This window comes from Panthera pardus, unplaced genomic scaffold, assembly GCF_024362965.1.
Source record: "Panthera pardus isolate Hobbes unplaced genomic scaffold, ASM2436296v1 HiC_scaffold_12, whole genome shotgun sequence".
Taxonomy (NCBI): Eukaryota; Metazoa; Chordata; class Mammalia; order Carnivora; family Felidae; genus Panthera; species Panthera pardus.
Genome location: NW_026526677.1, coordinates 52,628,997 through 52,656,562, shown reverse-complemented (window position 1 = coordinate 52,656,562; position 27,566 = coordinate 52,628,997). Strand labels below are relative to the sequence as shown.

At 38.2% G+C, this 27,566-nt stretch overlaps 3 protein-coding genes across 3 annotated transcripts; 2 read left to right on the top strand and 1 right to left on the bottom strand.

Annotated features, from left to right (window-relative positions):
• Nucleotides 1-5,197: 5,197 nt before the first annotated feature.
• Nucleotides 5,198-6,275, bottom strand: LOC109261290 (olfactory receptor 52E4). Its single transcript, XM_019439857.2, has one exon. The coding sequence runs from the start codon at nucleotides 6,264-6,266 to the stop codon at nucleotides 5,313-5,315; it is 954 nt and encodes a 317-aa protein (XP_019295402.2). The 5' UTR covers nucleotides 6,267-6,275; the 3' UTR covers nucleotides 5,198-5,312.
• Nucleotides 6,276-10,197: 3,922 nt separating this feature from the next.
• Nucleotides 10,198-11,119, top strand: LOC109261289 (olfactory receptor 52E8-like). Its single transcript, XM_019439856.2, has one exon. It carries the CDS (start codon nucleotides 10,223-10,225, stop codon nucleotides 11,117-11,119), a length of 897 nt encoding a protein of 298 aa, XP_019295401.2. The 5' UTR covers nucleotides 10,198-10,222.
• A 10,712-nt stretch (nucleotides 11,120-21,831) lies between these two features.
• On the top strand, nucleotides 21,832-22,909 carry LOC109261287 (olfactory receptor 52E4). Its single transcript, XM_019439853.2, has one exon. The coding sequence runs from the start codon at nucleotides 21,841-21,843 to the stop codon at nucleotides 22,792-22,794; it is 954 nt and encodes a 317-aa protein (XP_019295398.2). The 5' UTR covers nucleotides 21,832-21,840; the 3' UTR covers nucleotides 22,795-22,909.
• The last annotated feature ends 4,657 nt before the right edge of the window (nucleotides 22,910-27,566 follow it).

The following is a 27,566-nucleotide window of genomic DNA, read 5'->3' as shown; positions in this document are numbered from 1 at the left end:
ACACTGAATGTCAATGGACTAAATGCGCCAACCAAAAGACATAGGGTATCAGAATGGATAAAAAAACAAGACCCATCTATTTGCTGTCTACAAGAGACACATTTTAGATCTGAGGACACCTTTAGATTGAGAGTGAGGGGATCGAGAACTATTTATCATGCTACTGGAAGCTAAAAGAAAGCTGGAGTAGCCATACTTATATCAGACAAACTAGACTTTAAATTAAAGGCTGTAAAAAGAGATGAAGAAGGGCATTGTATAATAATTACAGGGTCTATCCATCAGGAAGAGCTAACAGTTATAAATGTCTATGCGCCGAATATGGGAGCCCCCAAATATATAAAACAATTACTCACAAACATAAGCAACCTTATTGATAAGAATGTGGTAATTGCAGGGGACTTTAACACTCCACTGACAGAAATGGATAGATCATCTAGACACACGGTCAATAAAGAAACAAGGGCCCTGAATGATACATTGGGTCAGATGGACTTGACAGATATATTTAGAACTCTGCATCCCAAAGCAACAGAATATACTTTCTTCTCGAGTGCACATGGAACATTCTCCAAGATAGATCATATACTGGGTCACAAAACAGCCCTTCATAAGTTTACAAGAATTGAAATTATACCAGGCATACGTTCAGACCACAATGTTATGAAGCTTGAAATCAACCACAGGAAAAAGTCTGGAAAACCTCCAAAAGCATGGAGGTTAAAGAACACCCTACTAAAGAATGAATGGGTCAACCAGGTAATTAGAGAAGAAATTAAAAAATATATGGAAACAAACGAAAATAAAAATACAGAATCCAAACGCTTTGGAATACAGCGAAGGCAGTCCTGAGAGGAAAATACATCGCAATCCAGGCCTATCTCAAGAAACAAGAAAAATCCCAAATACAAAATCTAACAGCACACCTAAAGGAAATAGAAGCAGAACAGCAAAGGCACCCAAAACCCAGCAGAAGAAGAGAAATAATAAAGATCAGAGCAGAAATAAACAATATAGAATCTAAAAAAACTGTAGAGCAGATCAACGAAAACAAGAGTTGGTTTTTTGAAAAAAATAAACAAAATTGACAAACCTCTAGCCAGGCTTCTCAAAAAGAAAAGGGAGATGACCCAAATAGATAAAATCATGAATGAAAATGGAATTATTACAACCAATCCCTCAGAGATACAAGCAATTATCAGGGAATACTATGAAAAATTATATGCCAACAAATTGGACAACCTGGAAGAAATGGACAAATTCCTAAACACCCACACTCTTCCAAAACTCAATCAGGAGGAAATAGAAAGCTTGAACAGACCCATAACCAGTGAAGAAATTGAATCGGTTATCAAAAATCTCCCAACAAATAAGAGTCCAGGACCAGATGGCTTCCCAGGGGAGTTCTACCAGACGTTTAAAGCAGAGATAACACCTATCCTTCTCAAGCTATTCCAAGAAATAGAAAGGAAAGGAAAACTTCCAGACTCATTCTATGAAGCCAGTATTACTTTGATTCCTAAACCAGACAGAGACCCAGTAAAAAAAAGAGAACTACAGGCCAATATCCCTGATGAATATGGATGCAAAAATTCTTAATAAGATACTAGCAAATCGAATTCAACAGCATATAAAAAGAATTATTCACCTTGATCAAGTGGGATTCATTCCTGGGATGCAGGGCTGGTTCAACATTCGCAAATCGATCAACATGATACATCACATTAATAAAAAAAAACGAGAAGAACCATACGATCTTGTCAATCGATGCAGAAAAGGCCTTTGACAAAATCCAGCACCCTTTCTTAATAAAAACCCTTGAGAAAGTCGGGATAGAAGGAACATACTTAAAGATCATAAAATCCATTTATGAAAAGCCCACAGCTAACATCATCCTCAATGGGGAAAAACTGAGAGCTTTTTCCCTAAGATCAGGAACACGACAGGGATGCCCACTCTCAATGCTGTTGTTTAACATAGTGCTGGAAGTGCTAGCATCAGCAATCAGACAACCAAAGGAAATCAAAGGCATCCAAATTGGCAAAGATGAAGTCAAGCTTTCGCTTTTTGCAGATGACATGATATTATACATGGAAAATCCGATAGACTCCACCAAAAGTCTGCTAGAACTGATACATGAATTCAGCAAAGTTGCAGGATACAAAATCAATGTACAGAAATCAGTTGCATTCTTATACACTAACAATGAAGCAACAGAAAGACAAATAAAGAAACTGATCCCATTCACAATTGCACCAAGAAGCATAAAATACCTAGGAATAAATCTAACCAAAGATGTAAAAGATCTGTATGCTGAAAACTATAGAAAGCTTATGAAGGAAATTGAAGAAGATATAAAGAAATGGAAAGACATTCCCGGCTCATGGATTGGAAGAATAAATGTTGCCAAATGTCAATACTACCCAAAGCTATCTACACATTCAATGCAATCCCAATCAAAATTGCACCAGCATTCTTCTCAAAACTAGAACAAGCAATCCTAAAATTCATATGGAACCACAAAAGGCCCCGAATAGCCAAAGTAATTTTGAAGAAGAAGACCAAAGCAGGAGGCATCACAATCCCAGATTTTAGCCTCTACTACAAAGCTGTCATCATCAAGACAGCATGGTATTGGCACAAAAACAGACACATAGACCAATGGAATAGAATAGAAACCCCAGAACTAGAACCACAAACGTATGGCCAACTCATCTTTGACAAAGCAGGAAAGAACATCCAATGGAAAAAAGACAGTCTCTTTAACAAATGGTGCTGGGAGAACTGGACAGCAACATTCAGAAGGTTGAAACTAGACCACTTTCTCACACCATTCACAAAAATAAACTCAAAATGGATAAAGGACCTGAATGTGAGACAGGAAACCATCAAAACCCTAGAGGAGAAAGCAGGAAAAGACCTCTCTGACCTCAGCCATAGCAATCTCTTACTCGACACATCCCCAAAGGCAAGGGAATTAAAAGCAAAAGTGAATTACTGGGACCTTATGAAGATAAAAAGCTTCTGCACAGCAAAGGAAACAACCAACAAAACTAAAAGGCAACCAATGGAATGGGAAAAGATATTTGCAAATGACATATCAGACAAAGGGCTAGTATCCAAAATCTATAAAGAGCTTACCAAACTCCACACCCGAAAAACAAATAACCCAGTGAAGAAATGGGCAGAAAACATGAATAGACACTTCTCTAAAGAAGACATCCGGATGGCCAACAGGCACATGAAAAGATGTTCAACGTCGCTCCTTATCAGGGAAATATAAATCAAAACCACACTCAGATATCACCTCACACCAGTCAGAGTGGCCAAAGTGAACAAATCAGGAGACTATAAATGCTGGAGAGGATGTGGAGAAACGGGAACCCTCTTGCACTGTTGGTGGGAATGCAAATTGGTGCAGCCACTCTGGAAAACAGTGTGGAGGTTCCTCACAAAATTAAAAATAGACCTACCCTATGACCCAGCAATAGCACTGCTAGGAATTTACGCAAGGGACACAGGAGTACTGATGCATAGGGGCACTTGTACCCCAATGTTTATAGCAGCACTCTCAACAATAGCCAAATTATGGGAAGAGCCTAAATGTCCATCAACTGATGAATGGATGAAGAAATTGTGGTTTATATACACAATGGAATACTACGTGGCAATGAGAAAGAATGAAATATGGCCTTTTGTAGCAACGTGGATGGAACTGGAGAGTGTGATGCTAAGTGAAATAAGCCATACAGAGAAAGACAGATACCATATGGTTTTACTGTTATGTGGATCCTGAGAAACTTAACAGAAACCCATGGGGGAGTGGAAGGGGAAAAAAAAAAAGAGGTTAGAGTGGGAGAGAACCAAAGCATAAGAGACTGTTAAAAAACTGAGAACAAACTGAGGGTTGATGGGGGGTAGGAGGGAGGGGAGGGTGGGTGATGGGTATTGAGGAGGGCACCTTTTGGGATGAGCACTGGGTGTTGTATGGAAACCAATTTGACAATAAATTTCATATATTAAAAAAAAAAAGAAAAGGAGTAAACTATATATGTTTGTAAATGATATAATCTTATATAAAGAAAATTATAAAGAATATACAAAACATCCATTAGAACTAATAAATGAATTCAGCAAAGTCACACAATACAATGTCAACATACAGAAATTAGATATATTTAAATTCCACCAGTGAATAATCAAAAAGAGAGTTGAGAAAAATTCCATTTACAATAGCCTTGAAAAATAAGAACATACATATTTAGGAATAAATTTAACCAAGAAAGTGCAAGATTTATATATTAAAAGCTATAAAACCCTGATAAAGGAAAGTACAATATATTCTCTAGATATACCTGGAGCTTGAAAATGGGACTACATATTGGAAATCTACAGGATTAATAAATTATATTCAGATTATTCTGGACTTGATATCAAGATTGGCTTTGTGTTTAAACCATAGATTATTCTAATTTCCTTTTCAAAATTTTCTAAATTTTGAAGGGAAACAGTATATATAGCAAACAAGGGAAATTTTAGGTACAATTCAATTGGAACTAGAAACAGAACACATATAATTATTCACATCTAAAATGACTTTGCTGTAAGTGAGGAAATAATGTCATGTATACCTAATCCTAAACTGTAGTCTCTTACATTAATCAATTCTCAGAGACTGAATTTATTGGGTAAATAGTAAGAAGGAGAAAGAGAGAAACAGAGAGGTAGAGAAAGACAGAAAGAGAAAGAGAAAAATTGAAGGAATCGGGTTAAAAAGAAGAAAGGGAACAAAAATGACAGTAAGAACAAGACAGGGGAACCATTAAAATGAAAATGAGTAATGACTCTAGAGAAGGAAGACAAAACTTGAGGATTAATATACAGAATATAAATCTGTGGAACAGATGCACTAATTTAGACACTGTCACCAAGCCATGGCTTATACCTTATTTTCCTCATCTACAAAGTGAGATTGTTGGATCAGTGTTCCTTCAGGGTCTGAACGTACCTAAAGAGAAGACACATGGAAAAATGGGGAGTGTTCTCATCTTTTCCCACCAGCCATTCTACTCCCAAACCACTGCTGCCTCCAGGACATCTTCCTTTTCCATCAGTGCTTTCCCTTCGTCCAGTTACATGGGGCGGGTGGGTAGAGCAGACAGCAAAGTTACCTGTCAACTCTAAATGAATTCCAATAAAAAATAAAAATCTGGCTACTGCTATCTACTCTAATAGGAAATTTGAAGCAGAGCTCAGATTATTAAAATGTAGGTGGTATGTGGATATATTTTCCAAATGTTGACACAGAACTATTATTTCTGTACAAATATCTTCACAACTCTCTCTCGGATGTGTTTGGTCCTGACTCCATAGATGACCGGATTAAGGGCCGGTGGGACAGCCACATAAAGATTAGCCAGAAGAATGTGGATATAGCGGGGAATGTTTCTGCCAAAACGGTGTGTCATAAAAGAAAAAAAAGCTGGTGTGTAAAAGCACAGCATGACACAGACATGAGAACCACAGGTATTGAGAGCCTTTAGCCGGGCATCGTGAGAAGGAAGGCGGAAAACAGCTCGAAGGATAAGCACATAGGAGGAGGCAATCAGGATCACATCCACAATGATATTAGAAATCACCATGAGCCCATAGATAATGTTGACCTTGATGGGTGCACAGGCCAACCGGGCAAGACCCATGTGCTCACAGTACGTATGAGGGATGATGTGATGCCCACAGAAGGGCAACCTCAGAATGAGAAACACGAATGGAGTCACAAGAATTAAATTTCTTCCAACAACAAGAGAAGCTAGGATGCTGATGGTTTTATTGGTGAGGATCATGGTGTACTGGAGAGGGTTGCAGATGGCAACAAAGCGGTCATAAGCCATGGCCACCAGGAGAACGGTCTCCATTCCTGTGAACATGTGGATAAAGAACATCTGGGCAAGGCAGCCCCCAAAGCTGATCTCTTGTTGGTTGAACCAGAAGATGCCCAGCATTTTGGGGATGGTGGACGTGGACAGACCCAGATCGATCATAGACAACATGGCCAGGAAGTAGAACATGGGCTGGTGGAGACTGTGTTCAGTCTTGATCACAAAGAGAATGGTGATGTTCCCCACAAGGGCAATCAGGTACACAATGCAGAAAGGGAAAGCAATCCAGATATGTACAGTTTCCAGTCCTGGGATTCCTAGCAGGTGAAACAAGGGGGGATGGAAGTGGGTGTCATTGATGGAAGTCATTCTCCCAGCAAGTGTCATTGAATTCCTGTTGAGGCGTAGGTATCTCACTCTCGTTATGACCTTTTCTTTATCAAGGTCCTGGAAAGATGTAAGAACTCTGTGTGTGTTAGAGTGCTATGGGTGGTGTGCTACAGGTCTTGGTATGAGTAGTTGGTTACAAACATTAGAGATTCTGCTCTTTGCAAAGGGTAATTGGGTAACTCTCTTTTTTTTAAAGAACTTTTATTTTTTAATATTTATTTATTTTGACAGAGAGAGATAGTGTGAGTGACTGGGGGGGGGGGCGGGCAGAGAGAGAGTGATAGAGAGAATCCCATGCAAGCTCTGCACTGTCAGCACAGAGCTTGACACAGGGCTTGAACTCACAAACCATGAGATCATGACCTGAGCTGAAAGCAAGAGTCAGAGACTAAACCGACTGAGCCACCCAAGCACCCCCTTTTTAAAAAATGTTTATTTACATATTTTGAGAAAGAGAGAGAGCAAGAGAAAGAATGTGAGCCAGGGAGAGGCAGAGAGAGGAAGACAGAGGATCCCAAGTGGGCTCTGCGCTGACAGTGGAGAGCCCAATGAGGGACTCAAACTCAGAAACCCTGAGATCATGACCTGAGTTGAAGTCAGACACTTAACCCACTGAGCCACCCAGGCTCCATTCTGATTTCTTTTTAATCTCCCCTTTTTACTGATGCCCCAGGCCCTAGTAACCACCCTTCTACTTTATGTTACTGTCAGTTTGGCTTTTTTTTTTTTTTCAAGATTCCATAATAACTGAGATTGTGTAATATTTGTCTTTATGTGACTGGCTTATTTCACTTTGGTATTTTGTCCACAGATTCATCCATGTTGTTGCAATACAGGATATCCTTCTTTTTAAAGAATGTATAATATTCCATTGCATATATAGACCACCTTTTAAAGTTTCTTTCCCCACGTAGAAATTTAAGATAAATTGGCAAAAGTGAATGTTAATCAGTGAAGTTTCTTTCCCATATGAAGTTTCTTTTTCAATAGCTGTTGACTTTTGTAACTGTTGAGAAAAATTTGAGATCAGATCTAATAATCTACTGCCTAGAGCTGGAAGAATGGGAAGTGATTGATTAATGGACATAGGATTTCCTTTTGAATTGGTGAAATTTTATAGAACTAGATAGTGTTAACAGTTTTACAATGTTGTGAATGTACTAAGTGCCACTGAATTGTAAAGTTTAAAATGGTTAAAGTGGCACTTTCATTTATATTTTATAATTTAAAAAAATTTCTGGTTATATAGATACCCCAAAAAGCCCAAAGACTTAGTCCAAGTATTTCAAAGACTGAAAACAGAGAATAAGGAAAAAGAAGGAGAAAAATAAAGTAAAATACTACCTGTTGTATATTTTATGTGAAATAACAAGAACTGACAATCGACCAAATAGCAGACAGCAAGGTTCATGGGGATTTCCCTAGAGCTTCTCTTCAGCAAGTTTAATGACAAAAGGGAATTCCTATTCATTTTAATTTCAATGTCTGAGACTCTCTGGCACCTGGAGACTCCATTATAAATCCCCTCAACACACACACACAAGGACAATTTATAAACATCTCTTAGGGCATATTGAGGGTGTATAAATACATAATTTCAGTAATTAAATTCACAGTTGCCAAATGACTTCCTAAGATGGAACATAGGGAATGTGGTAAGTGTTTGTGATCAATGCATCTGCAATGTGTGCTTAAGATTGGAATTTGGCTTCACAGAAATTGAGTTAAGACCTAGAGTATTGGGACTGGGAATGGTACAGAACACTGGTCTGGAGAAAGGTAGGAGGAAGACTAAGATTGGAGAGGAAATATCTACACCTGTAATATTTCAGGCATATATAACCTCATCTACTCAACCCAATAATAATCTGAGATAGATAGTACTATGTTTATTTCTGGATGAAACTGAAATACAGAATATGTGTGACTGACATAAGGTCAGAAGGCCAGCAAGAATAGAATCAGGACTCTATCCCATGCCACAATGCAAGTGATATTACACGGTGTCTACTTCTGCTTCTTTTCCCATACTGCTTTGATAGTGAGTGAGACACAAAGTTTAAAAAAATAGTCATAGTAGGCAAAAAAGGAGAGAGTAATGAGTTTGAACTCCTTTATAATTGAACTGATTCTACACATTCTATACCCTTGATATAAAAAAGGACACAATATGGTAATCAGTTGTTGGTCTCTCTCCATGCTTTATATTTCGAAAGGATTAAACTGAATTCAAACTTGATTATTGGGAGACCCAAATTCATGATTGATGCCATGAGCCAAGATAAGCCAAGAGGTGAAACGCATAGCTTGTTACAATAACAAAAAATGTCTTTGGAACTAGATGAATAGATGTATAGTGAGGAATTTTGCCTTACCCAAAAAGAGGTCTGGCCTTTGTTTTTGGCTTCTAGGAAGTTATCTGTCATATCTGATAGGAGTTTAGGATGAGGGGTGGTCAAACTCTATCTCAGTGTAAGGGCTGACCACACTATAAATACCAACAATATAACTTAGGGTGAGAACTTTGGGTCATGTGGCACCAACCAATCTAGAGATTGAGTTCAACCATGTGTGCAATCAATCAATCACATATACATAAATTTGGACACCAAAGCTCAGGTGAGCCTCCGTGGTTGGCAATATAACTATGCATATTGTCACACATTAATTCCAGGAGGGTAACTCATTGTGACTCCATGAGGGAGGACAATGGATACTTCACATTTGCAAACCTCACATTCTACCATCAGCATCTCTTCCTTTGTCTGATTTATGATTTTAATCTTTCCCTATAGTAAACTGTAACCATGAGTATAATAGCTTTCAGTGAGTTCTGTGAGTCGTTCTAGTAGATTAGTGAACCTGGAGGTAGTATGGGAAACTTCCTGAACTTGCAGTTGATGTCAGAAGTGAGAACAGTGTCAAGAACTGTGCCCTCAAATTTGTGGTTTGGCCAGCTCCAGGAAGCAGATCAGATCTGATGTCACATTTCCCTCTCACCAGTTACAGAAGTCAACAGGTTCTTCAGAAAGATCTTTATATGGGGAAGAAACTTCACAGATTATCATTGCCCCTTGCCAACATATCTCAAAATTGCTACTTGGGCATACCCTAAGAATTATGTGGATCTCCTTCTAGATTCTCAGTTCTGTTCCATTGTCTCTTTTTCTTTCTTTTTTTTTTTTAAATAGCAACACTGCCATAATCATCATAGTTTTATAGAAAATCTCAACATTTGGTAATGAAAATCTTTCAGATTTATTCTTCTTTGAGGTAGTCTGGTTATTCTAGGTCCTTTATTTCTCCACCCCTTATCTTTCTCTCTCTCTCCTTTCACTACTTTCACTAACAAGTTTACAAACACAGGTCCATATCAGTGTCACAAAGCTTAGTTTCTCTTAATTTCACATCTTGATTCTGCTGCTTATTAGCAATGGGAAGTTAATGAGCTTATCAAAACCTCTCTCTTCCATAAACGAGAACTTGTGTCACAGAATTGTGGGGGGAGAACTAAATGAGATAGTGTATGCAAATAATGACAACAACAATGTCTGAAAAATTGTAGGTACTCAATTAATGATAACCATGATTATTGTGCCGGCTATTATTATGATCAATTTTATTATCTCCTAATAGTATTTATTTCTTCAGGAAGAGGAAAATTAATGCATTTAATTCCTCTGAACCCATCATTTCAGGAAAGACACAATGTTAGCTTCTACATTCTTTACCACTTATGCTGCAGGTCAGGAGTGATACTGGGATTATTTATGGAGAGCTGAAAAGGAGTAAAGAATCAAAGGCCTTTAGAAAAATTTGTTCCCATTATGAATCCTTTGTTAAGGAATGTTTTTATCTTTAATTTTTGTAGATCTCAGTTAACTGTGGATGAATTGTCCAGTGGGAACCACCAACAACTTTTAAAAATCATACCATCGTCAGCCTGCTGGAGAATGTCTTCTCACAATGTCACTGAATCCCATCCTTCTTCATTCCTATTGCTGGGGATTCCAGGGTTGGAAGTTGCACAAATCTGGCTTGTATTTCCCTTCTGTGCTGTGTATCTGATTGCTCTTGTTGGAAATGTTATCATTCTGTTTGTTATCTGGGTTGATCATAGCCTTCACCAACCTATGTTCTACTTTCTGGCCATGCTGTCAGTGATTGGCCTAAGTCTCTCTACTACTACCATCTCCAAGATGCTGGGGATCTTCTGGTTCAGCCTTCAGGAGCTGTGCTTTGGGTGCTGTGTTGCTCAAGTGTTTTTTATCCACTTTTTTGCAGTCATGGAGAGCATTGTACTTCTTGCCATGGGTTTTGATCATTATGTGGCTATTTGCAACCCCCTCAGGTACAGCATGATTCTTACCGACAGAGTGACTGGTGTGATTGCTGTGATAGTGGTACTAAGAAGCTTATGCATGATTGTTCCCATCATTTTTCTCCTCCTGAGGCTGCCTTACTGTGGACACAGAATCATCCCTCATACCTATTGTGAGCACATGGGAGTGGCACGTCTAGCTTGTGCCAGCATTAATGCCAATGTCTACTATGGTCTTGGAAATATTTCTATCTTGTTTCTGGATGTGCTTCTTATCATTGTCTCGTATATTAGGATCTTATATGCTGTCTTCCACCTCCCTTCCCAAGATGCCCGCCTGAAAGGTCTGAATACCTGTAGCTCCCCTATTTGTGTTATCTTGGTCTTCTTTGGTCCAGCTCTCTTCTCTTTTCTCACTCACCGCTTTGGTCATGACATCCCCGAGTATATCCATATCCTCCTGGCTAACCTCTATGTAGTCATACCCCCTGCCCTCAACCCAGTCATTTATGGCATCAGGACCAAGTAGATCCAGGAACGGGTAGAGAGTCTCTTTGTTAAAACAAGATTGATGAGAGGTAATTCATTCAAGTCATGAAATTATAGGGTCTGAAAGGACTAAAATTTATGATAAAATTAATAAATTTCTTTCACCAAAATTAATTTTCTCTCTATATAGATATCTATAGCTATAACTATAGATGATATATATAGATATAAGATGATATAGATATATAGATAGATATAGAGATAGAGATGATAGAGATAGAGATAGAGATAGAGATGATAGAGATAGAGATGATAGAGATATAGACATAGATATAGATATATGTGAGATATATATCAGAAAAAATACTGCCTGTAATTGTTGGAGGTATGTACACTTCTGTGTGTCTGAATGTGTACTTGCAATGACACTCTCTGTTGACCTCTGTCAGAGAATATTACACACAAGAATAAATTTAAAGGAGGAAAACTTTGATTCACTGAAATAACTTTGTGTTAAAACTGTTTGGTGTTCTAGATCTCTTTCAGGCAATAATAAGATTTCTTTGACAGAGGTGTTCAATTAGAGATCACATAACCAATTACAGGTATTAAGTAAACTGCAACAAGTTTCTATAATTAATAAAGTACTGCTTAAAAATAAATAGTACAGTTTTAACTAAAGCTTATGCAAACAAAATATGGGAATTAGACTAGATTTTTTGGTGTTTTATTTTTTCCTTTTCTGTTCTCTCAAATTCCTGATCCTATGAAGTTCCTTATAAGCCTAACCTTCAATATAATACACCCTCATTCTTTTTTTTTAAGGTTGTTTTTTAATGTTTATTTTTTCAGAGAGAAACAGAGTGCAAGTGGGGGAGAGGCAGAGAGAGAGGGAGACACAGAATCTGAAGCAGGTTCCAGACTCTGAGCTGTCAGCACAGAGCCTGATGCAGGGCTCAAACTCATGAACTGTGAAATCATGACCTGAGCAGAAGTGAGGCACTTAACTGACTGAGCCAGCCAGGTGCCCCGATACACCCTCATTGTTGAACTGACAAATTTAATACTATGTCATCTGGCTAGCCCATCCTGGAGTTAGTGTGGAACAAATGAAAATTGCAAGAGGGAATATTTTTCAACAGAGAAATTAGTTTAAAAAAAAGACAATAAAAAGAAATAATGTTACTTAACAATTGAAGTCATAATTTAGAAAGATTAAAAGATGCGTTCAGTGGCCTGAAATTTATTGAATAGAAAATTGAGTAGTACTAAAGTATATGAAGTGGTGAGTAAAATGAGTGTGTGGATTTTTAGAAAGTATTATCTCACACTAGCATTTAGAAAGGATAGGAGATAGGGGTGTCCTGGTGGGTCAGTCAGTTAAGCACCCAACTTCGGCTCAGGTCATGATCTCATGGTTGGTGAGTTTGAATCCATTGGTAGCACAGAGCCTGCTTCAGATCCTCTGTCCCCCTCTCTGCCTTTCCCCTGCTTGCCCTCTCTCTCTCTGTCTCTCTATCAAAAAGAAATAAACACACAAAAAAATAGAAAGAATAGGAGGTAGAAGATTAGTGAAGCACAAAGTTAATCTTCAGGTATCTATGATTCGAGAAGAACTGGAATTTGGATAGAGGTAATGCAAATAAAGAGAGGGTATCTGCTCTGAAATAAAAAAGAGCCATAAGGTATGATTTAGCCACAAAGTGGCAAGAGACATCATGGATGACTACTTATTTATTTATCTGTTTTTAACTGGATGGCTTTGGGTAGGCATTCAAATATGTAAGAAGAAAAAAGAAAATTATTCATGAACATGAAAAATGCAAATATAAGAAAGGGGATGGGAAAAGAAATTGGACTGTAAAGAACCTTAGAAAATTTAGAATGTGAAAAAGTAAATGTAACAGGATTTTCTGAAGTGGATGAAGTCAGTACAAACAATGCACTATGGTTTTCAAAAACAACAACAGAAAAGAAAGAATGATAATTTAAAGGAAATTTTATGCGACACCTGTGTGGCTTAGTCCATTGAACATCCAACTTTGTCTCAGGTCATGATCTCCAGTTCGTGGATTCAAGCCCCGCATCAGGCTCTGTGCTGACAGTTCAGGGACTGGAGCCTGCTTCAGATTCTGTGTCTCCCTGTCTCTCTCTGCCCCTCCCATGCTTGTGTTCTCTCTAAGTCTCTCTCAAAAATAAATAAATAAATGTTAACAAAAAAGGAAAGTAAATTTTAAAGACATGACTGACCTAAGTAAAATATTTTTCAGCTTAAATAAAGTCAAATTTAACTTTGGATGTTAGAGAGAGAGACTTTCCACATAGACCTTTCAAACACTGTCCATGGGGAGAGCTGAGGCTAGAATCAGTATTTAAAAATTTTTTTTCTTAATGTTTTTATTTATTTTTCAGAGAGAGAGACAGAGCATGAGCAGGGAAGGGGCAGAGAGGAGAGGGAGACACAGAATCGGAAGCAGGCTCCAGGCTCTGAGCCATCAGCACAGAGCCCGCGCAGACTTTCTATTATTTTTAAAATTTTTAAATTTATTTTGAGAGAAAGAGAGGGAGCAGGGGAGGAACAGAGAGAGAGGGAGAGAGAGAGAATCCCAAGCAGACTCTGTACCATCAGTGCAGAGCCCAAAGCAGGGCTCAAACTCATGAACTGTGAGATCATAACCTGAGCTGAAGTTGGACACTTAATGGGCTGAACCACCCAGGCTCCCCTAGCTTCATATTCTTTATCCCTTGAACTAATGAGGTACCAAATACTCCCTTGATTTAAACACTTTATTCTGGACTTGTGTTGTAAAAGTCTTCCTAAATTTCTATGTCAAGATATATTTTTTGAGTCCAAGTATTTACTTCTGATCTCCTTCAAAAGCACATTGAATTAATAATAAGCTAGAAATAATAAAAATGTAGAATTTTTGGTGATTACAATATAAGTCATCAACAGACTGGATATTTTTTTAAAACTTCAAGGAAAGAGAAGGAAAGTGAATGGATATATTGGATAATATAAACAACAACATAATAAAACAAATGAAATATAGTGCTTCCAAGATAATGAAGGTCACTTTTTTTTTTCCAAATAGCACAAATTGTTTCCAAATTCAGAGCCAAACAATACAGTAAGTAGAGCAGACCATGAAGCAATCACCAGGATACTAAACAGATGCCTATATTCATGGAATAAATGGGCCAATAATATTTCCTTATATTTTATACACAGAGATGTACAGTGAACTGATTGCTACTTCTATCCTCCAAAAAAAACATAATCTGATTGGTATCAAAATTCTCAAATGCAAAAGTCTACATGACTTGAGGAAAAAAAAGTCTACATGACTTGAGGAAAATTATTTTGTATTAGAATTCAGTGTTCATTCAGTCCATTATTCATGTCCAAGAGAAAAATGAAGACATTTTGAAAAATTGAAAGAATATTTAAAACATGTTTTAAAGCATTAGATCGATAACAAAGTAGCAAAGATAAATGGGACAAGATGCCAGAAAATAATAGAAAGTAAACAAAAATGAATCCTGCCTTTGGTGGTGTTTTTCTTCAACATGTACTACGCATTTTCTGATTTAGAAGAGCTCTCAGAAAGTCTGGTAATATCAGGAGAGCTTTAACAGTATCACAGCATTGGGTAGGATTAAGCCTTGGAGTTCAGAGCTTGACAAGGATTAGGAGAAATAGATCACCAAAGGAGTGCCCAGAGAATGAGGGTAAATCAGAAATACAGCAGTCATCACAAAGTATGTAGCCTGTCAGCATTAGCTCAGTGCTACTTAGAATGGCATGATGTGCTTTTACCCTAACTGCTCATCAGAACTGAAGTGAAACCTTTTTTGGTAATGATAACAATACGGATGACATAAAAGTATTCTGACAAGTTGTCCTTCATAAACTCAGCATTTAATAATAAAAAAAAAACATATAACAAACACAAAAATTAACAGAACCAAAAAGCAAACAAAAAAGGAGAAAAATATTCAAAAGGGAACCAGATACTTAGATTACCAAATAACTATGATTATTATACAAAGCAAATTGGATGGCAAGATGAAAAATTTCAGCCATGAACCAGAAACTAATAAAAATCAATTGAAGAGGAGTGACACAAGCAAGATGGTGGAATAATAGGTCTTCAGCTCATGTCTCCTTATAGAAACAAATATTTGACAGTCATCCATGAACCAAAATGCCTTTGTGGGAGCTTTGGGATCCAAGAAGAAGGTTGTAAGACCCAGGTAGAGCCCATGACTGAAAAAGGGTAGCTTTGAGAAGGCAAGCCCATACACTAATGGCATGCCTCCTGACCATAGTCCTGGCTGCATACTGGAGGCAGCCATGTCTTCTGTGAACTTGGCTCCAGTCCCACCTGTATGTAATCCTGATACTAGCCACTTTTGCCAAAGGACTCAGTAGAATCCATGCCCATCTCTGCCCTTTGTAACAGGTATGCCAACCTCAGACCTGATTGTGATCCCTGAAGCAGTCGCCATGGCTTGATTCCAGCCGCACTCTATCACAGACCAGGGGCAATTTTGCCTGAATAGAGACAAGCCTAGTGGCCCAATGGGAACCAGTGGGGGCTACACCCATCTGCAACCCTGCTAACAGATCTGCCAACCATGAAGCCGACTGTAGGCCAGATGATAACCACAGACCTGGTTCCAGCGCTACTCAACCATGATCTCAGAGGTAGTCCCATCAGTCCAGTGACCCAGCAGAAGGACTTTACCTGCCAAAATAAGTCTAATAAATGGAAGGGGTATCTGTTCTTTCAAACACACATACCAACTTAAGTTACATAGATCACAAAGAATCAAATAAACATGACACCAACAAACATAACTAATGAACTCCAATAGCTGGTCCTAAAGAAATGAAGATCTATAAACTACTTAACAAATAATTCAAAATAATCATCTTAAGGAAGCTCAGTGCACTACAGGAGAAGATAGACAACTAAATGCAATCAGGAAAACAATACATGAACAAAATGAGAAGTCTAACAAAGGAGTAGGTACTATAAAAATGAACCAAACAGAAATTATACAGTTTAAAATATAAATACTAAACTGAAAAAATTCAACAAAGATAAAATGCAGTCAATATATACATCAGAATATTATTTAACCTTTAAAAAGAAAAACATCCTGCCATTGAAGAAACATGGATGAAACTGAGGACATGACTCTAAAATGAAATAAGCCAGTCACATGAAGACAAATATTGCATTATCTCAGTTACATGGAAAAGAAAGAAAGGAGGAAAGAAAGAAAGGAGGGAGGGGGGGAGGGAGAGAGGGAGGGAGGGAGGGAGGAAAGAAGGAAGGAAAGAAGGAAGAAAAAAGGGAAAGAAAGGAAGAAAAAGAAAGAAAGAAAGAAAGAAAGAAAGAAAGAAAGAAAGAAAGAAAAAAGAAAAAAGAAAGAAAGAAGTCAAACCAACAGTGACAGAGAGTAGAATGGTGGTTACAAGAGGCTGGGGCATGGGGGAAAAGGGAAGATTAAAAAAAAAATTAGAAATAGAATGGTAGTTGCCAGAGGAAGGGGTGAAGAGTCTATGGGGAGTTATTGTTGAGTGGATAGAGTTTTCAGTTTTTGCAAAATGAAAAAGTTCTGGAGATAAATGGTGGTGATGGTTATAACAATAATATAAATGTATTTAACACTACTGAACTGTACATTTAAAAATGGTTGAGATAGGGGCGCCTGGGTGGCTCAGTCGGTTGAACGTCCATCTTCAACTCAGGTCATGATCTCGCGGTCTGTGAGTTCAAGTCCTGTGTCGGGCTCCGTGCTGACAGCTCAGAGCCTGGAGCCTGCTTCGGGTTCTGTGTTTCCCTTTATCTCTGCCCCTCCCCCACTCATGCTCTGTCTCTCTCTGTCTCAGAAATAAACATTAAAAAATTTATTTAAATGGTTGAGATAGTAAATTTTATGTTATGTGTATGCTACTACAATAAAACTCAGGGGAAAAAATGGTAAAGGTAGGAAACACAAAACCCAAGGGGAAAAATGTGTATGTTATAATAGCAGTACACATTGATATAAAAATAAGAGACTTGGAGATTGTGTTTTTCATCTTGTCATCCAATTTACTTTGTATAATAATCATAGTTATTTAGGAGTCCATGTATCTGGTTCCTTTTTGAATGGTTTATACAGAAGACCATCATGGAGAACATGAGAATTGGTGGAAAGTTGAAGGAAAGTGAAAATGAGCAGTAGTTATTTTCTAAGTAGGACTCTTGATCACCTAAGACAGAGTAATGTTTTGGAGAGTCATGAAGTAGAATTAAAGTTTACAGTTTGGTTGGGTATTTGCTGAAGTACTTTGCCAACAGTGGTGTATATACTTTATCATATGAAGCCCAACGTATATAATGGAGAAGCAGAGGGAATAAAAAGAAATCTTAAGTAGAGATTAGATAGAGTCAGGCTTGATTTGTAAAGGTAAATGTTGAAACAATGGGGAAAATGGATACCATGAGGGAGTGACCAGAGAGAGGCAAGGTATGTAAGCTTTTCATTCATCAAAAAGAGAAGCAATAAAAAGGAGAACATATCAGATCTAACCAGAATCTCTTTTGGAACACAGATATTATCTTCTCTCTCTTAACCACTCAAAATTATCTGAACTTAGAAGCCAAAAAAAAAAAAAAAAAAAAAGATTTTCTAATGTATTCAACTGTCCTTCAGTCTTTTCCTGTCTGTACTCAGGAAAATCCTGACCTAAGGCATGCCCTGGTACTAGAAGGTCTACCTCATCATCATCAAGGGAGGGAGACAAAGAAAGCTAAACTTTGAGCTCTAGCTAGATTCTGTTTTCTCAGGAGAATGTGGAGTTTCCTTCACCTTCTGTCAAAAGAGTTAAAACAAATGAAAGCCCCTCTCCAAAGACTTTATCTGTTTAAAATGAGTTATAGGTTGTAAGGAGAATCTTTCTGAGTTGGAAGAAAGTTGATACTATTATCTACAGGGATGAACACTGTCAAAAAATAGACTGTTGGTACAGGGTCTAATGTGTCTATTTTAGGGGTCTCATCTTTTGAAATCATGGTCATAACACCAGACTGCATCAGGATTCACACATTTCTATTAAAGCAGAAGAGTCACTAATAGCTGTTTCCTAAGAAGTCACACTCCGAAGACTTAATGGCTTAAACTTAATTATTTTCATGACATCATCCCCCAGAAAGACTCCCCCCACCCCTTCAGGATATTTCGCTTCCTAACAGCTCATGAGACATAATCTCCCCTGACCTAGAAGTCACATCTGATATGGTGATTTGTTTCTGCAGATGGTAGGGAGGAACAAATAGTTAGATGGGCTTAATGACCCATCAGCCCAAGTTTATGTGCCCAGAGGACTCTGAAGGCTAAGCTCAGGGACCCTGGGACATGCTTAGACTTAGGGATGTTTTCACTCATTATAAAGATTTTCTCCATGTGACAGGATGGACTTGGGACCTGGAGGCTTGAAGGGGCTCCAATCACCATGTGTAAGCACCTAGGCTTATGCTGTGGTATTGCTCCAAGTGAGGGCTGACAGAGGAAATATTAGAAAGGTAAGGATACATAGACAGGGGAGATGAGACACCATAGTGAGGAGGAGAAGAGGTAAATGAGGATAGAAGGGGACAGTAGTCTCTTCTCTGCTCAGGAGTTATCCAAAGCCCCATTATCCATTCTCTTCACAAAAGAACACAACAGAGTACATGGGACTGGAACAGACATTCAGCAGGTGAGCACAGAGATATGCCAACATGCAATATGAAGAAATTCTCTCTCCTCTCTGTCTCCCTCTCTCTCTCTTCCACACATACGCGCATGCGTGCACACACACACACACACACACACACACACACACACACCTCACATAGTATACTCCTCACCGCTAGAAAGCCACAAATAGTTTTCAGTAGCATAACCACATGTATTGTCTCTAAAGAAGATTGCTTTGACTAGCAAATTGTTGGCAGGGAAACAAACCCAGCAACTAGGCTTGCTGTGATTCATCTGAGGCAGAAGAAGGCTACTGCAGGCCACTGTCATATGTTTGAGGCTAGATGTAGAAGTGTGACTGATGTCATATCCAAATAAAATGATGTAGGCATTATACATTTGGTCTGCCCTATAATCTTATTTGTTTTCTCCTGCATAATCCTGGTTTAGAGGTTCTCAATTCTACATTGCCCCCCTTCCCCCACCATGCACCTACTACTTTATGGAAATGTATCCAAGCCTTTTTAATGGAGTCCAGTACATCTGCTAGTTTAGTCATATCCAATGTCCCCCTCTAGTTTTCTGTGTCATAGCCTATTCATGACAGTGCCTGAAAGAAGTTACTCTCATCAATTGGTTGATCCCACCTAGCTTGAGAAATCTGTAGAATGAGAGAGAACACAGTTTACTTTCCAACTGAACTGTATTAGTTTATGTGTGAATCCATAGAATTCTAGAAATAAATCTAAATGTGAAGCTCTACACTTCTCATTCACTTTGCAATATTCTGGGTCGTCCCTCTTTCCCTGCCTCCTTCATCTTACCCTATAGTCACCATGAATTATTTGTAAGTAATAAACTCTTTATAATCAAGTAAGTTATTTGTGCTATTAGGTGACATTCTTAGCTATTTAGAATTAAAAGAAAAATAAAATTTGGGGAAGGACTAATAGTTTAAATAAGTACCACTTATTAAATATATCCTAAGAGCTAGTCCTTTACATGCATCGGTCATGTTTGTGCTTAAAACAAGTCACATGGATAGAACTTATTAACTCAATTTTACAGAAAAAAACTGATGTAGAAAGTAAAGGAATTTGTTCAAGGATTCCCATTAGTATGGCATAGCAAGATTTCAAGGCATGTTTGAATGAATTCAAAGTCTGTATAAATCATCTATAATATTCTACTATAACAGTCAAAGGAAAAAGAGCCAGTGGGGTAAAAAAAAAAAACACAACTTCAATAAATTGAGAGTTGGTGGGCACTAAAAGGGAAAGATCTCTAACTATTATCAATTAAGCTTTTAAAATGGACTCTGGGCTTTTTGTCCATGTGCACATCTAGAAAAAGATGAAATTACTACCTTGCCTTCCAGGAATAATCCTTGAGCTTATTGGCCCACACTATCTGCCACTATTTGTGGCACACAACTGCAGCAGAAATAAGGCAACTTTCTGACCAAAATTGTGAGAGGGTGGGTGTCCTACTGAATTTGAGGTATATTATCAAAAAGAGCTCCCTCTGCTTCTCCCCTGGAAAGCTCCCCCCCTCAGCCAGTAAAGTATCATTGAAAAACAGCAGCCCTGAAGATGGGGCTGACTCTGGACTGTGAATCTCATGATGTGTCATCCTACTTACTTCCTCAGACTCTCCTAAGTCCCACCAGCCATTGCCCTCTGATTTCTCAGCCTTGCATACTCCGATCAACAATGGCAAATATTGTTTTCTCCATATATATGAATAATTTTCTCTCTAGCTTCTTTGGGGACAAGAGACGTTCCTCTTTCTCAAGCAGAGCAGGTGACTACCAATTCCCTTGCCTGGGTATTACTACTCAGCAATAACTAGCTGGCAAAGTTACATGCAATCACATACATAATAAGAATCAGTTTAATAACTAGCTCTCTTTTTCTCTATCTCTCACACATACACACACATAAGTGCACACTTACACAAATCCTGATTCTATTCAACAGCTAAATTCTGAAAAACTTGGAACCATACACTCCTGTGGCAGTGTTGGGAATATTAAAATGAATATCCCCCAGTTTTTGCCCCCAGGCAGCAGCATTTCTATTGGTAACAAATAGATAAATACATAAAAGAAGTCATGTTGTATTAGATGCAGCATAATTGTACAATATACTAGTGGCACAAAGTGTTAAAACAATTTCCTTTATTCATTTCAGGGATCAGGAAAGATTCATTAACAACACTTCAATTTTGATGTCACTGAAATTTGTTACTTGTTTTATCTATTCATACCTGAAGCCAGGAACAACTTAAGGACAAGGTGTAATTTTCTATGTTCATTATATGTTGTAAGAAAGATGAACGTAGTTTAATTGATAAGCAAAAGGTAATTTATTGTAAGAACATTAGGGAATGGCAGAATAAACAGTCTGGAGGTGTGGGATAGGAAACTAAGGCATTCCATAAGATCAGGAATCATCAAAAACAACAACGGTCTCATAGGAGAGATAGATTGAGGGAGATTTAAAGAAAGACCATCTGATTGACCACCCTTAAGTCATGTGCCTATATGAGATCCGTTAGGTAAATCCCTACGTTTATATTATATCAAAAGACAGCCAATGGTATAATTCGGTCTTTCTCATTTGGACTTTGGATTCTCCAACACCATATCACACTTTGAGAAGTACCGGGTATAGCAGTTTCCCAAAAATAAAAAAGGAGCTATTTGAAAAAAAATGGAAAAAAATATCAAGCAGATAAGCATACACCACTAGGTGAAAGACTATAAGTTCCTTCAAAGAACTCACATTATTACAAAAGTTAAAGGCACACATAATACTACCCACAATTAATCTCAGAACAATAACATGTATTGAGAGTTACTCAATTACCCTCTGGAAAGAGCAGAATCTCTAAAGTTTGCAATCAACCACTCCTGCTACTACCTCCAGCACACCAGTTAAGGTTCTCTTCATTTTCTATGACCTTGATAAAGAAAAGATCATAACGAGAGTGAGATACCTACGCCTCAACAGGAATTCAATGACACTTGCTGGGAGAATGACTTCCATCAATGACACCCACTTCCATCCCCCCTTGTTTCACCTGCTAGGAATCCCAGGACTGGAAACTGTACATATCTGGATTGCTTTCCCATTCTGCATTGTGTACCTGATTGCCCTTGTGGGGAACATCACCATTCTCTTTGTGATCAAGACTGAACACAGTCTCCACCAGCCCATGTTCTACTTCCTGGCCATGTTGTCTATGATCGATCTGGGTCTGTCCACGTCCACCATCCCCAAAATGCTGGGCATCTTCTGGTTCAACCAACAAGAGATCAGCTTTGGGGGCTGCCTTGCCCAGATGTTCTTTATCCACATGTTCACAGGAATGGAGACCGTTCTCCTGGTGGCCATGGCTTATGACCGCTTTGTTGCCATCTGCAACCCTCTCCAGTACACCATGATCCTCACCAATAAAACCATCAGCATCCTAGCTTCTCTTGTTGTTGGAAGAAATTTAATTCTTGTGACTCCATTCGTGTTTCTCATTCTGAGGTTGCCCTTCTGTGGGCATCACATCATCCCTCATACGTACTGTGAGCACATGGGTCTTGCCCGGTTGGCCTGTGCACCCATCAAGGTCAACATTATCTATGGGCTCATGGTGATTTCTAATATCATTGTGGATGTGATCCTGATTGCCTCCTCCTATGTGCTTATCCTTCGAGCTGTTTTCCGCCTTCCTTCTCACGATGCCCGGCTAAAGGCTCTCAATACCTGTGGTTCTCATGTCTGTGTCATGCTGTGCTTTTACACACCAGCTTTTTTTTCTTTTATGACACACCGTTTTGGCAGAAACATTCCCCGCTATATCCACATTCTTCTGGCTAATCTTTATGTGGCTGTCCCACCGGCCCTTAATCCGGTCATCTATGGAGTCAGGACCAAACACATCCGAGAGAGAGTTGTGAAGATATTTGTACAGAAATAATAGTTCTGTGTCAACATTTGGAAAATATATCCACATACCACCTACATTTTAATAATCTGAGCTCTGCTTCAAATTTCCTATTAGAGTAGATAGCAGTAGCCAGATTTTTATTTTTTATTGGAATTCATTTAGAGTTGACAGGTAACTTTGCTGTCTGCTCTACCCACCCGCCCCATGTAACTGGACGAAGGGAAAGCACTGATGGAAAAGGAAGATGTCCTGGAGGCAGCAGTGGTTTGGGAGTAGAATGGCTGGTGGGAAAAGATGAGAACACTCCCCATTTTTCCATGTGTCTTCTCTTTAGGTACGTTCAGACCCTGAAGGAACACTGATCCAACAATCTCACTTTGTAGATGAGGAAAATAAGGTATAAGCCATGGCTTGGTGACAGTGTCTAAATTAGTGCATCTGTTCCACAGATTTATATTCTGTATATTAATCCTCAAGTTTTGTCTTCCTTCTCTAGAGTCATTACTCATTTTCATTTTAATGGTTCCCCTGTCTTGTTCTTACTGTCATTTTTGTTCCCTTTCTTCTTTCTAATCTAATTCTTCCCATTTCCCTCTCTTCCTCCTTCTCTCCCTCTTTTTCCTCCCCCCTCTCCCTCCTCCCTTCTCTTCTTCTCTTTTTATCTCTCTCTCTCTCTCTATCTCTTCTTCACTGTTCCTCCAATAAACCAAGTATCTGTGAATTGAAGAATATGGGAGAATACAGTTTAGATATTAAAGATATATGACATTATTTCCTCACTTACAGCAAAGTCATTTTAGATGTGAATAATTGTATGTGTTCTATGTCTAGTTCTAACTGAATTCTACCTAAAATTTTCCTTCTTTGTTACACCATTTACCTTCATATATACAAGATTCCAGAAGAAAATTTGGAAAAGGAAATCAGCATCCTCCTATGGTTTAAGCACAAAATCAGTCTTGATAGCGAATTCAGAATAATCTCAGCATAATTTATTAATAATGCAGATTTCCAGTATGTAGTACCATTTTCCAAACTCCAGTTATAGGTGGAGAATGTAGTTTGCTATAAACTAGATGAAAGGATCACTGAACTTTAATTTGTGACTGACTAGGGCTCTTTTTAAAAAAAATCAGAAATCTTCATCATATCTTCTGTTTCAGAACCACATTCTTGTTTTGCATGATGGTAAGCAAAATACTCAAAAGCACACCAGAGTGGAATATCAGAAAATGAGGATAGATATAGGTAAGAGTACAAGCAAAGCAACAATACCTGTTGCAATTTCTGTAAATCTGGGCAATTTAGGTGAATCTGAGCAGCTCTTGGTCTGAAGTTTGATACTGGCAAAGCAAAATTCTTGGGTCCTATAGCACCTTGTGAAATACCCTTACTCCTGTGAGCATGAATAAGTTTGCTTGTTTGTTTTTTTCAGCCTCTGTCTCTTAGTCCTAAAATCTAATGGACAAAATATTTTGAAGTTGGGAAGACATTAAAATTCACCTGATCTTTCCCATTTATTTTATATTTCTCCTTTATTTACAAGTAAGAAAACCAAGGTCCAAATAAAGGCAGGAACTTGTGTGCATAAAATGTATGCATATTTAGCAGCATTTTGATTATAACAAGAGTAGATAACTCATATAAATCATATAGATCACTCATACAAATCATATAAATCCGCAAACTCTTAGCTCTTGTAAAACATTTAGGTTGAAATATTTTATGTATGTACATGAGGCTCAACCATTGGTCCCATATGGAGATATCTAGGAAAGTGGGAGAGAGAGCGAGTATCATAGGATTGGTGTTGGTGATGACAGAAAGGAGAGTACATAAAGCCTAAGTACAGGAACAAGCAGAAGAGTAACAGAGTGAAACTGGTACAGTCCTCACCAGTGTGGTCCATTAGTGGTGAGTGGTAAAGATTGGCCAACTCCCTGGTCATCCATATCTATACCACGTATAAACATACTAAAGACAGGGTTTATTCTGCAGTCAATGATATGAAGCAGTCTATGGCATGTATACAGACCGCTGGTTAAATCTATATATGATATTGGTAAAATTCAATGTAAAAGTAATAGTGTACATAATGTGGAATGGGATTCATTGTAATGCTGGTCCTGAGATGGACCATGAGCAAACTGCTTAGACCTGGTTCAGTCCCTGTCCTAGGCTCCCTTCCCAGGGTACCTCTGTGCTTTGGAATAGCTTCTTCAAAATTTTCTAAGTTTGTTTCTGGTACATGGGACTGGTTGGGGATGGCACTGCTGTCTGACAGGGTGCCCTGAGCCTAGATCCGGCTGAGCACATCAGCCCAGTCCTCAATTCTCCTCTTTAGAGAACTCTGTGACTCTTTTTCCTGTACCCACCAGCTTGGAAAATCAGCCATTTGACTGAAGAAGCTTTGTGACCCGTATCTATGGGGTTGTCCTGAGATCTCATGGCTAGGACCTGGGTTCAGTAGAGCGGCTTGGTGAGCAGATAAGATTTTCTGGACAGCGAAGTTTCTCTTTCATGGAATTCCAGAAGATGGAGCCATCACAATAGTGCTGACATGCTGATTGGAGGTGACTCTCACTCATCACTTACTGCAGACACAGGAGGAGTTCAGGGCTCTGATTTAACCATTGGTCCTCTTCTGAACCTTGGGCTTGAGTTATGTGTTACAGCTGTTCACTGACTCCCACCCATCTATGTTCAAACTTAGTGCTGCCTCCTAGCTACAACACCCAAGGGTGGCAGTGGGAGCAGCATATATCCTCTATCTCACTGCCTCCTCTGCCATAGCATTGGTACCCAGAATGATTATCCCAACCCTTCCATAGGCTCCACACTACCCACCAGGTGTTCCTCCAGAAATGGTTGCATTTACCACTCCAGAGTCTTTTGAGAACACTGTTCTGCAATGTCATTAGCTACTTTCAGTCTATGTCCTATTTTATCTCCAATTGATATGATAGCATGCTTTCTTGAGCCAATGTTAAGTAATGTCAGATGAGGTAGGGGCATTCCTTGTATGAATGGGAAGGTTCTCACTCTACCCACGTGCCTCACCTATACTCCAAGCTGGTGACACTGAGTAAAAGGGAGCAATGCAATCAGAACTGAAAAAGATCACTTTCTAGATATATAGTGATTAGGGACTAAATATTTCAGGTGGCTAAAAGATGTGTTTTTCTAAATTAATGTTATAAAATTCAAAAAAATAAATTTAACATGAACAGAAAAAAACCATCATGCACATTTTCCTGAATGATCTGGTTAAGCCTGACATTTATGGTCATCACCAATGAAGGACAAGACAAACCTTTGAGAGATCATTAGAAGCTGCTATTCATAAGTAGTACAGTGAGTGATGCAGCATCTTAAGTAATGGTGCAATTAGTATTAAATAATTAGAATTGGAAATGCCAGAAGCAAGACAATCTATATTGTTTTGAAGAGCCATGGCATTGTAAGTAATAACAGTGTTAGTACCTTACCTTTGTGGCAGGAGAAATTAAATGGTCAGAATTGGTCTGTTTGACAGTTTAAAAAACATGAATAGAAAGTTAATGTAATGGAATAGAAAGAAGAAATTATCTGGAAACTATAAAGGATCTCCATGTGCAGTGATTGAACAACCAAGAATATATATATTTTCTACCCATTATCCTAAATCTTCATCAATAAATTATTATATATCACATATGTACATGAATTTTATAATAAATTTATAGTCAAATTGTTAATATATTCAGGAGACTTACAAAAATATTTGTCCAGGCACTGCACACAGTGTAGGGCAAGTCCTGCACACATTTTTATATCTAGTCTTGGTTTGCCCAATTTCTAACTTCCTTTTGCACTCTTGTGATGGGTGTCAAAATAATAATGCGCTGGACCTGGAGCATGATCCCAATGTCTTGGGAATAATCTGTATGCAGCTTGACTATTGGTTTGTGGATGAAACTATATGTATGTGTATGAATGTACACATGCTTATGTTTGTGTTAAATGTGGCATAAATTTACTAGTGTCTGTGATTATTAAATGCATTTCCACATAGGCTTAATATTAAATATGACATAAGAAGAGAAAAATATACAAAAAATAAAAATAATTGAGGAAATGATGAAAAAATACAATAACTTCCATGTTTAATGATATTTTATCAGATTAAATGTTTCAAGACAAAGCTGTTTTCTATAAACCTCCTCTGCCCTCCCAGTCACTCCTTCTTCTTGGGAATCCTTTATGCAACACCCAGTAGTTTACAGAATATAGAAGCCAGTCTAGCTCATTGAATATCAGTACTGTTTATCTTCAATACTGTTATCCACCAAGACCTTAGAAGCAGACATAACTCAATCTCACATAAAGAAGTAAACGTTCATGAAATTTAAACCAGATACAATATCTTCTCAAATCTGTTTCAAAATTGACCTACTAAGTGGTTTTTCGATCCATAGATCATGATAATTTAGTCAGAGCCTTGATATTATCCTGCTTCAAAACAAAACAAAACAAAACCAAAAACACAAAAAAACACAAAAAAGCTCAACCAATCAAACAAACAAAAAAACCTTGTAAAAATTCCAGATGCCTGCAGACCCTTCCATTTTCCACAAGCCAAGTTTTAAGAAAATTTCCAACAGTTTTCCCAAGTGGTTTCATGATTTTTACACCTGTACCAACAAATATGAGGGTTCCAAGCACTACATTCTCACCATTTGGTCTTTTTGGTCTTTTGAATTTTAGCTACTCCAGTGAGCGAAAATCAGTATATCATTATAGCTTCAATTTCCATTTTTCCC

Coding starts and splice junctions, on each gene's coding strand:
- LOC109261289 (XM_019439856.2), top strand. CDS start 10,223: ATGTCTTCTCACAATGTCACTGAATCCCATCCTTCTTCATTCCTATTG.
- LOC109261290 (XM_019439857.2), bottom strand. CDS start 6,266: ATGACACTTGCTGGGAGAATGACTTCCATCAATGACACCCACTTCCAT.
- LOC109261287 (XM_019439853.2), top strand. CDS start 21,841: ATGACACTTGCTGGGAGAATGACTTCCATCAATGACACCCACTTCCAT.